This window comes from Anomaloglossus baeobatrachus, chromosome 2 (assembly GCF_048569485.1).
Source record: "Anomaloglossus baeobatrachus isolate aAnoBae1 chromosome 2, aAnoBae1.hap1, whole genome shotgun sequence".
NCBI lineage: Eukaryota > Metazoa > Chordata > Amphibia > Anura > Aromobatidae > Anomaloglossus > Anomaloglossus baeobatrachus.
In genome coordinates, this window is record NC_134354.1 from 591,494,441 (window position 1) to 591,506,661 (window position 12,221).

The 12,221-nt window shown below is 39.1% G+C and overlaps 1 protein-coding gene across 14 annotated transcripts in view; it reads right to left on the bottom strand.

Moving 5' to 3' along the window:
- The window catches only part of LMO7 (LIM domain 7), a 208,813-nt gene that overhangs the window by 42,714 nt on the left and 153,878 nt on the right, over nt 1-12,221 (bottom strand). For all 14 annotated transcript variants that reach the window (XM_075336806.1, XM_075336796.1, XM_075336798.1 and 11 more), the window contains 4 exons: nt 6,476-6,593; nt 4,469-4,611; nt 2,738-3,569; nt 194-328 (listed from right to left, as the gene is read on the bottom strand). In XM_075336806.1, coding sequence (XP_075192921.1) covers nt 194-328; nt 2,738-3,569; nt 4,469-4,611; nt 6,476-6,593 — 1,228 coding nt within the window. The remainder of the gene's footprint in view (nt 1-193; nt 329-2,737; nt 3,570-4,468; nt 4,612-6,475; nt 6,594-12,221) is intronic.

A 12,221-nucleotide genomic window follows, 5' to 3' on the forward strand; every position in this document is an offset into this window, starting at 1 on the left:
ACATGAATTTCTATATGAAATACAGATTTTAAAAATGTATACTGCTGAATTCTTCAACAAAATTTAAATGTGAATTTTTTTCAAACCCCAATCATTTCCATTTTTCTGTCCATTTCTACCACACTCCACATTAGAGGTGCAGATATCATTGCTGAAATTACAATACACAGGTGAAGCTTCACGGGCACATTACCAGGGAGCTCTCGGCGTTTTTCTTCTCATTTTGTATAGTATCAGCCTCATCCTCACTATGAAACGCACTGCTTGGTTTCTCTGACTTGTAAGGGAACTCAAATGCTGAACCATTGTATTTTCGTGTATCATCCACCTAGAAAACACCATTTTTTAGTCAACAATTTCTTTAAAACACACCTGCAAAAACATAACACACATGGATATGCCACATTAAAAAAAACATGTCTGGCAGCAACTTACTCCACTCTCTCCATAAAGAGACATGAATGATCCGCACAGACGAGTATTTATCTGTATGGGGAAGCTTGGACAGATAACTGACAGCTGATTAACTGTGGTTCAATATCAGACTGCCAATCAAATGGTCCTCCCGAATTTCAGCAGTCAGCTTTCTCAGAGGAAACAGGAGCACTCTTCTGAACAAGCGCTCCTGTGTATGGGAGAGTTGGCTGACAGCCATCTAATGTGTATGGCCAGCTTTAAACGGGGCTAATCCTAGACTTTTCCTTGTGTGTGCCAAAATATGAAACATGCTACTTATTTGTTAAGTAGATTTGTTTTTCTGCCATTTCAAAAGTCAGCTCAGAAAATTCACACTGCATGTCAGTGGGGTTGTGGAAACCGGGATGTGTGGGATGTGGACTGTAGTTAGACTTCACATAAACCAGTGCTAAATCCATTCCAAATTGTGTGAACATGGTCTTAAAGAAACACTCCATTTTTTTTTTTTTTTAATTGCACCACTGGAGTGGTGCTATAAATCTAAGCTCCTGACGGTCTCCGGTGACTTGTGAACTGCCGGCAGCTCCAGTGTTTTAGGGAGCACGATCGGTAACAACTCAATATATGGCGAGATATATTTTTGTCTGTGTTTATTTTATTTTAAATCCTTAATAAAACAATTACTTGATAACAAAAAAATGGTGTATATTTGCAATCTGTAAAAAATGCTAATTGATCAATAATAAAAGCAAAGCATAAATGTAATGATATCCTACTGAATCTGCCCTGACTAAAATCACAAACGACTTACTGCCAAAGCTAACAATCACTTCTCTATACTCCTACTTCTAGACCTGTCCTCAGCCTTTGACACTGTCGACCACTCCCTTCTATTACAGATCCTCTCTTCTCTTGGTGTCAGAGATCTTGCCCTCTCTTGGATCTCTTCATACCTTTCCAAATCGCACTTTTAGTGTCTCCCACTCCCACACAACCTCTTCATCCCGCCCGCTCTCTGTTTGCGTCCCTCAAGGCTCAGTGCTGGAACCCTTATTTTTTTCCCATATATACATTTGGCCTAGGACAATTTAAAGTCCCATGGCTTCCAGTACCACCTATATGCCAATGACACTCAGATCTACCCTCTCTGGTCCAGATTTCACATCTCTGCTGACCAGAATCCTATAGTGTCTATCGGCTATATCCTCCTCCTTTACTCCGCTTGCTTCCTAAAGCTCAATGTGGCCAAAACTGAACTAATCTCACCTACACTCTCTACCTGATCTATCTATTACAATAAATATCATCATGCTCTCCTCAGTATCCAAAGTTCGGTGCCTTGGAGTGACCCTCAACTCTGCCTTGTCCTCCACACCACACATCCAATCCCTCCCCAGCACCTCCTGGCGTCTTCAACTCAAAAATATATTTCAAGAATCCGTCCCTTCCTCAATTCGCAATCTACAAAAATGCTAGTGAATGCCCTCAATCTCCTGCCTGGATTACTGCAACATCCTCCTGTTAGCTCCCTGCTAACCATCTTGCCCTTCTCCAGTCCATCCTTTATTCTGCTGCCCGACTGATCCCCCTCTGTCCTCAATACCACCCCACTTCTCCCCTCTGCAAATCCCTCCATTGGCTCCCAATCTTCCACTGTATCAAATTCAAACTACTAACACTGACCTACAAAGCGATCCATAATCTGTCTCCTCCATATATCTCTGAACTAATCTCCCGCAACACTCCAAAACGTAATCTCTGGTCCTCCCAAGATCTCCTTCTCTCCTCTCATTCTCTCCTCTTGCAACCGCCTCCAAGACTTCCCCCGAGCAGCCCGTCTTCTGGAATTCGCTGCCTCACCATGTCAGATTATCTGCTACACTTGCAAGCTTCAAACGGAACTTGAAAACTCATTTGTTCAGGAATGCCTATAATCTTCAATGACCCCACTGCTTCACCATCAGCACAGCTACTGCCTCACCAAAGTGTGGAGCCGCCGCCACCTCACTGCCGTGCGGAGCTGCCGCCGCCTCACCACCGCTCAGAGCCGCCGCCTCACCACCGTGCAGAGCCGCCGCCGCCCAACCAACACCCCCACCTATTGCCTCCTCCCCCAAAATCCTATAGAATGTAAGTACACAAGGGCAGGATCCCCTTCCCCCTGTACCAGTCTGTCTATTGTAACTTGGATATGTATTCTGTATGTAACACCTTCTCATGTAAAGCACCATGGTATTAATGGTGCTCTATAAATAATAATAATAATAATAATAATAATAATAATAATAATAATAATAATAATAATAATAATAATAATTACTGTGTAAGATTTGGTGAATGACGAGATTCCCTTTGTCTGGGAACCAAAAGGTCTCGGAGTAACCACTGATGACAATCGAGAAGTATCTGTTTTTTGGTATCCTCTTGGTAGTGAAGATGAAATCCGACCAGGCTTGCTTTCTGTGTTCAGGGAACTGGATGAATGTGTCATGCTGCCAAAGTCAGAGGGTGATGATATCCCTTGCACTGCATAACTCTTTACTGAATAGCTAGTCGTGCTTTTACTTGTATAGGGTTTATCTAAATCAACAGTCGTTTCCTTTCCATACAGAGTCTTAGTTACTGGTCTAATCTCAGGGATTTCAACCTTTTGAGACTGTTGCATTGTATAAGTGTTATCACTGTGAATCTTTGTCTGGGGTTCCGATTCCATCTGACCACTAGGAACTGATTCATCATCTTCAAAAGTTATTAAATTGCCATCATTTTCGTTCTTGGGTGATGAATATTTTTGGGTAGCATATACAGAAACCTCTGTTTTTGTATATGGGTTATCCACCATGTAACTCTTTTCTTCTGTTGTCCTTTTGTGCGGGCTATCCACCGTGTAACTCTTTTCTATTGTTGTTCTTGAATACGGGATATCCACCGTGTAACTCTTTTCTTCTGTTGTTCTTGTGTACGGGCTATCCACCGTGTAACTCTTTTCTTCTGATGTTCTTGAATACGGGATATCCACCGTGTAACTCTTTTCTAAAACTGGCTTGGATGGGATACCAGACTCCCCAAAGACATCATCAGTTGATGAATACCTCCAAGGACGTTCTGACCTTTGATATCCATTGTTGTGGTCCTCAATTTCTCTATCCTCCCTTAAAAGAAAAAATACAATTTCTTGTTAATGTCAACGAATGAACGATTCACAGTTGATAAAAATTTACTACGCAAATAAATTTCCTTAGTCCTTGAATTGTGAAAGTGAAATTAGAGGAAACGAAATTTCACATTTTGAGAGCATTTCCGGAGCCAAATACATTTTTCTTAAAACATGCATTGTGTTCCTCCGCCTTGGGAATGAAAGACGTGACCTTTTAATCACCCTCTAAATCTTAGCAGACTCCACACTTTTCATTTTGCCAGTTAGAAAATATAGCTGACACTATGCCAGAATGCTTGCAACCTTGGCCACACTTTGTGTAGTGCTGCCTTGAACATAATGAACTGAAAGATGATTATCTGTTTGGGGCATGTACACTGTCCGGGTACATTATTATAAATAGCGATGATTTAAGTGAGCAAAAATATTTAGTCATCAAGTCTTATATAGTTATAGTTAAGTTATATCTAAGAAGGGACTATCTGAAGTTCCTATTTTCCATAGCACACTTCCCTGGGGAGATTGTGTGCTCCTTAAGATTGAAAAATTCAGGCTGGCAGCACGGCTAGGCCAATGCTGGAAGTAGATGTAGCTTTGGTTCTGCTACATCGGAGCAGCTCAGGAACACTGAAGACGGTCAGATCCAGCCAGCTTCAGAGTACTGGAACACTTGCAATGGTCAGTAAACTATAGAATTAAAAATCACGCTTTTCTTAAGAATAAAAAACATTTTTAATAAAAAGGTAAATTTTAAAGTTGTTTGTTTTTAAAAGTACTTTTCAATTTTACCAATTCAATATGGAGAGATAATCCCTTTAAATCAGCATTAAATATGACATGAAAAGACATCTCCACGTTTCTATACTGGAGAAGAAAATGCTGTAATGGTCCCACCTTTCCTGTTGCATCTCTCTGTATGTCTTATATGTCCTATCAGGACCTTCATTTGCAGTCTTTTCAAGTTCTTCCCGTTCATCCTTTTTCTTTTGTAGATCAGATGTGTAGCTTTTCCTGCGATTTTTCCATTTTGCCAAATCCTTATTTAAAAAAAAAAAAAAAAAAAAAAATAATAAAAATTGTAAACAGCTGCAGTTTTAGCATACTTAAAAACCAATGTAACAGAATTTGATAAAATATTCTCAGTTTTCAATATATACTCTAATCTACAGTAAAACATCGCGAAATGAGTAGTGTAAGTAAAGGAATGGTTAATGGGAGTTATGTGGGAAAGACAACTTTTATTTTTAAAAAATGGCATTTGCCATAGATGGCTTTACAAAATATTACTAGAAAGGCACAAATATCCACGCATATGAGAAAATTACTCTCCTTCCAGAGAGAATCTTAAATTGTACAGAAGAAGCCTTGGAATACTATTCATAGCTAGAACACAATGTACAGATATGATCCCCTTCTGGCATTCATCAGGTGCTCAGTGGGGATGCCAGGTGTTAATCCTCCATAAATCTTACATTTTTGACCCATCTAAAATGGGAACTGTACTTTCAATAAACTTTTCAGAAATAGTACAGACAAAACATCCTAAACTTACCATCCACATATTGCTCAAGACAAGCTGGACTGACAGCACAGTGAGGGGTCAGGTTACAAATACAAGCAAAAAAAAATAGCATCAGCCCCACCAATCTCAAGGAATGTAGATGGATGCCTAGTTAAAGTGCGGAGCATGGGACAGCAGGCCAGTTAATGAACAAATGTAAACCAAAATAGTGAAATACGAACATCGGCAGATATGAGTTAAAACATCTCTTTATTGATCCATAGAAAAATTAGGCTGTGCGCGCACACAGCGTTTTTTTTTACGCTGCGTTTTTGGCCGCAAAAAACACAAAAAATCCCTATACATGGCACTGGTAAAAAAAGGCATGCGTTTTTACCGCGTTTTGGTGAATTTTTGGCTGCGTTTTGCATCACTGCGTTTTGCTGCATTTTTCCAATGCATTGCATGTGTGAAAAACGCAGTAAAATGCAGGAAAGAATTCACATGTCCATTTTTTTTAGCTCAAAAACACAGCTTAAAAAAAAAAAGCTGCGTGCGGACAGCAAAAATGAAAAGTCATCGACTTTGCTGGGGAAGTAAAGTTATGCAGTTTTGAGCCCCAAAACGCACAAAAACGCCGCCGAAAAACACGCAAAAACTCTGCGAAGAACGCTCAGTGTGTATTTAGCTTTAAAATCCATAGACGCAGGCTGGTCTACGCGTTTCAAGCGCATAACACTCAATCATGACAAAATCATGATTAAGAGTTGTTATACGCTTGAAACTAGTAGATTGGCCTGTGTATGGATTTTAATTTTTCTATGGATCAATAAACAAAATGTTTTAACTTATTTCTGCGGAAACTGGTATTTCACTTTTTAGGAGTCAGGTTACACCTCCTATTATGGGCTACGGAGAGAGGATGAGCCAGGAGGAGCAAAGTGAGGAAATGGGCATAAGAAAACACAGAACAATGGTGATGAGCTTTCTAACAAGTCTTTTACCTCAAAACAGTGCCCAATTCACACCAACACTGCTCAGTACTAGTACGTTATTTCCTTCATATTGCTGCTTCAATCTGTATGCTAACAAGGAATGAAAAATGGGAATCCCTCACTTTGTTCTGAGTAGGGGAACGATCATAGCAAATAGTCACCTTTAAGAAGCTCAGAGTTATTGAAGATTAAAATAGAGAACGTGAATGTGAGCAAACCCGATGAAAATGCAGAATACGTAATACAATGGCCAAATACGATATGATCTTATTCCTCAAGTACACACATTACAGCTTTTTGAAAGCTACTTGAAAGTACAGTTAATGAATTGGTAAATATTAAAGTCCTGGAAAAGTGCATTAAATTTTAGCATAATTATTAACCAATAGAAATCGCTACACATACATCTTGCCACTTCTGATCTTGTTCCTGCAACTCGCTTTTGACTTTCTGCAATTCTTCCAGACGAACTTGTCGAATATTTTGAAGTTCCTCTGCGTTGCAATTTTCCAGTGATTTACTTCTGTAGAAATAAAATAAAAATACACTTACATACTGCCAAAACAGAAGAAATGCGTACCAAAATTAAATCCGCTTTGAAAAGTATAAAAATAGCTATATGGATACATTCACAAACATATTAGTCATATTTCCAAAAATGTTTACATCAGTATTTTAATATTAGAAAAGGCCATTTTTGGGCTGAACTTTCCCATTAATAAAAACAAAATCATGAGCAAAGAAATCATCCATTTCCTTGTTATCAGTTTGTTACGGTTTTAAAACGATTTAGCTGACCGAGATTATGCCAACTATGGGAAAAGACAAGAGTTTACCCGACTTGTTACAGACCTCACAAATTATTTCTGTAAAAGTGATCCGTAAAACATATGCAAATACAACATATTACAAACCGCATTAATACATGCAACGTAAAAGAAAGTTAGCTATCATAAGCAGTTTCTTAAAGAAACTAATAAAAGCAAGCAGCGTTGTTTAGTAATTTAAATGTAAAAACATCACAAAATCTCTGGTTCTGATACACTATGACAGCTTTTTTCACAACAACTAAATATCAAGATGAACTAGAAAGACCATACGATAAGTGACATGGCAGTCAATCTTCTAACTGGTAGAGTAGAACACATGCAGAATTATACTGTCAAAGTGATGCTAAACACTAGTTTGGGAATATAGATATATTGAGAATATATCAAATACGAACTGATCCTACTCACGCTCAACACCCTCATTAATACAATGAACCTTGTTACCTCTTTAATAAACAGATTAATGTATTTTTCAGACTATAAGATGCACTTTTTTCCTCAAAGTTTGGGAGGAAAGTGGGGGTGCGTCTTATAGTGCAGATGTACCTGGCTCGCTGAGGTGGAGTGGGTTACAGAAGGCAAAAGCAGGTTCGCAGCTGCAGAAAGCCGGCAGCTGGGGCAAAGATGTGTGTCCACAAATTAAAAAAAATAATGTTCACTACTCCTGATGGTCATAATCCTGCCCACCTCTTCCCACTGAAGCCGATGCCAAGAGATGGGGTGGGATTAAGGGTATAGGGAGCAGTGAATATTAATTTTCATAGCGGACACACATGGATGCCATAGACGCCTGCTTCCTGCAGTGGCTTGGGTGATCACGTGTGTCCACTATTAAAAGGAAACGAATATTCACTGATGACTATTCATTTTGGATTAGCCGGCAGCAGCCTGTGTGTGACTGGGGGCACATGGCAGTAACGTCATGTTCTGCCTGTCGCTTGCACGTCAAAGTCAGTTGCTGGCATTAAAAGAGCACGCTGTGCATCAGGGGAGTCGAAGGAAAATGAGTAGAAATGTTTTGGGGTTTTTTTTATGCGTGTGGCATAATGGGAGGCATATACAGTATACCATGATGAGTAACATACATACCAGTATGAGTAACATATATACCAAGATGGGGGACATGTATACTGGGATGGGGATTCTATTTGCCAGCAAGGGGGACATATACCAAGATGAGCCCAGGATAGGGATCATAAATACCAGGATAGGCCACATATGTTCCAAGATGAAGGACATATGTACCAGGATGGGGCCCACGATGGAGGACATTAGTGCAGAATTGGAGTATATTACCCCAATAACAGTGTTAGCAGCAGATCTCTCCCCCCCCCCCATAACAGTGCATCATGACCACATTCTTTGCTTCAAAAATTATTCTTACATTTTCCTCATTTAAAACCTAGGTACATCTTGTGGTCAGGTGCATCTTATACGGTAGTACAAAAAATATGGTAGATATATTGGCATTTACCGGTCAGAATGGTATAAAAGCATCCCAAAGAAAGGATATATCAAATTGTTAACTTGTCTTGATCTCAACAAACCTTACAGAAGTTCAGGATTGCTCAGTAGATTACAGAACACACAGTTTCATACACACCTAGAATTAGTGGGTAGCACGACTGATGTCAATTTGGGAGAGTCTGGAATGTATTTGTCACTACAGAAGAATGTGAAAAATCTGAAGACTACAGCCACAGTCCCTCCACCATGTCTGAAGTAGGGTATAAGTGAAGCAATAGGAACATTAGATAAGGGCTCTTCAACTTATTCCTAAACCACTGCATGTGTTTAGTGGCTTGAAATATTATATTTTTTTAGCAAGGCTGATATAGGAAGTATCACATTCCATAAAAAAGCAAGCAGCAGATCTGAAAGTCATGCATGTCCTTAGGCCGGCTTCTGGTTACATCAAATAAAAGGGTTTTATTTTTTGTTTTTAATTTAAATAATTTTACTAATTAACTTATCTTACCCCTTTGAGTCCAAGATTATATATCTAAGAATCCTTTTATATGGGGCATGATAGCATAGCAGATTAAAGGACAAATATTTCTAAATTGATGTCCTTGTAACTATATTTCACAAACTACTTCTAAACCATCTATCAACTGCTGTCAGGACAAACACTAATTAAAGATGTCCTGTGTTATTTCAGCCACTCCAGATCAATAAAAAGTATTGTGTTTGGATGAAACTTGAAAGATCTTCACACACTATCTGCTCTCACTGCATAAAAAGCAGCACTCAAATATTCATATTTTAGATAGACAGAGACAGATTACTAACACACAAATACACAGTGCTAAACATAAAGGAGTACGCCCCCTTTGAAAAGTAAGATTGCAACTCAAGGTCTACAACAACAATTACCAAACTTTTGACTAGCCTGACTTTCATGGAACTTTTTTTTTTTTTAAACCCATAAAAAAGAAAGAATAATATAGCATTAATTACAAAATCTTCAGTTTTACTCAGATTATGCAAAAATGAATACACCAAACATCCAAGAACTACTACATCTAATATGTTGTATGACCTCCAACGACAGTAGCAAGTCTTCAAGACATGGAGTGAACAAGTTGGTGACAATTTGCGGCATCTATTTTTTTCCATTCATCAAGAACGGACTATTTTAGAGCCTGGATGCGGAATGGAGAGTGATATTGATCTGGTCTCTTCAGTACTGGCCATATATTTGTTCGATTGGGTGCAGATCAGGAGACATACTTGGCCACTGAATCACTTTCACCCTGTTGACTTTCACCCTTTTCCAGAAATACAACAGGTGTACGTTTTGAATCAATGTGACATTTGAAAAGTGGACGTCTACCAAAAAGCACAGTTTAGCATTTTCAGAGAATAGCATCTATTTCAATATAGAGCAGCTCATGTGTAAATCCATGATACTGTCAATGAAATGTATGTCCCTGAAAGCAGCAGCACTCATGAAGTCCTACATAAGGTCCCTACCACCATGTTTCACTGTAAGCACCATGCATTTAGAAAAAATGCATGTCTACAAAACTCACGGTGTGATGGTAGCATCTCTGCTTTTAATACAGAGCAGTACATCTATGAATTCATAATACCATCAAAGAAATGTAGCTCCTGGACACCAGCAGCACTCATACAGCCACATCAAAGGACACAGCCATAATAAATAAATAATAAATCTTTATTTTTATATAGCGCTAACATATTCCGCAGCGCTTCACATACATCAGGAACGCTGTCCCCATTGGGGCTCACAATCTAAATTCCCTATCTGTATGTCTTTGGAGTGTGGGAGGAAACCGGAGTACCCGGAGGGATCCCACACAAACACTGGGAGAACATACAAACTCCTTGCAGATGTTGTCCTTGGTGGGATTCGAACCCAGGACCCCAGCGCTGCAAGACTGCAGTGCTAACCACTGAGCCACCGTGCTGCAGCCATCATCATACTTCACAAGAGGCACCATGCACTTTTCTAAATTAATTTTTTTTCGAAATACATGGTGCCTACAGTGGTGGCAGTATCCTTATCAACCTAATCAGTAACCTAATCAAAACACCTATGGGGAATTCTGGTGAGACAAGTTGCGCATTAATCTCTATCCAGCATCCAGACTCTACAAGAGATTGTTTTTGAAGAATGGAAAAAGATAGATGTTGCAATTTGTTACCAACTTGTTCATTTCATGCCTAGAAGACTCGTTGTCCTTAAAAATCATAGGCTGTCATAGAAAATACTAAGTGTAGTAGTTTTTGATGTGTGGTGTATTTATTTCTGCCACGAATAATTTCTGTAAAACTGAGTATTTTGTAAAAGTTATAATAATTTTACTTTAATGTTATGGGTTTAAAAAAAAAAACAAAAAAAAACAAAACAAAACACGTCTTAAACACAATCATTTTTGGAAATTGTTCTTCAAGTCGGGGAGTTAAAATCTTCTTTTTCAAGTAAAGGTGCACTCATTTATTCTTAACACACACATCTATTTACACACACTTTAGTAAAAGGACATTTAGAACAGTTTTGGTTTGTAGGCAAATTGAAAAATGTATTAGGCTGCTTTCACACATCCGTTTTTTCTTGTGCGGCACAATCTGGCGCTTTGCAGAAAAACCGCAACCGTTTTTTTTTTGCCGCGGGTGGCGTTTTTTTTTGCATAGACTTTCATTAGTGCCGCATGGGCTTGCGTTCGGTCCGGTATTTGCCACATGCGGCAGATTTAGCTGATGCGGCGGCCGGATGGAACGCTGCCTGGCACGTTTTTTTGTCCGGCAAAAAAACCGCATCGCGCCGCATCCGGCCGATGCGGCGTCCAGAGGCATGCATTGCAAATCGCGCCGCATGCGTTTTTTTCCACTGCGCATGCTCAGTAGCGTTATTATTTTATGCTGTAAAACATTTTCAAATTTTGCGAAGGCTGCTTTCTTTCGGCGACAAAACCGCATCCTTTGCATAAGTTTTTGACATGCGGCCTGTCTGGTTTTTGGCAAGCGTCAAAAACCGGACAGGCCGCATGTCAAAAACTTATGCAAAGGATGCGGTTTTGTCGCCGAAAGAAAGCAGCCTTCGCAAAATTTGAAAATGTTTTACAGCATAAAATAATAATACAATATTACTATACTACACCCTATGTGGTACCAAAGGGGAGGAAATAACTTAATACTGCTGTCTTTAGGGGGTCTAAAAGTTTTTCAAAATGGGTAAGACAAGGAGGGATGGTGGTAGAGTTATAAAGTATCGTCAACTTTCGTCAATTAAGAAAGGGAGGAGACAAGTTGTTTTTTTTTTTTAATGTTGTCATAATGTTGCAATGCATTAGAAGTGAAAAAGTAGCGCAGAAAGTCTCTCTTTTTTATAAATTTCCCATGTCATTCCAGCATTAAAATGTGATATGAAACAGATTATGATTAATAGGATATTAAGAAATTAATTTTTGAATAATGTAATCTAAGTGCAGTAACTACTGTTACTATTGAGTTTACATTTGCACTTCTTAGGACCTCTTCAACCTGTAATGGTTAAAATGTAGACTCAAACTGAACACAGAGTACTTTGCCTTCCATTTCCTATTTATTTTAGCAGTCACAGCAACATTTCATTGTTACAGCCAAAACAAACATCCAAGTAAGCCAAGCCAGGAAACCTCTTCGGAGAGGGCATTCCATTAATACTTTCATGTGCAGCACTTGGAAGCAGCATCATGCACATGTCAGACACCTTGCCTAAGTAGTAGCTGCTTGATGCACGCTGAAAAATTAGTAGATGAACTAAACGAGACCTATGCAAATGAAAGCGGATAGCACACAGCCCATCATAAACT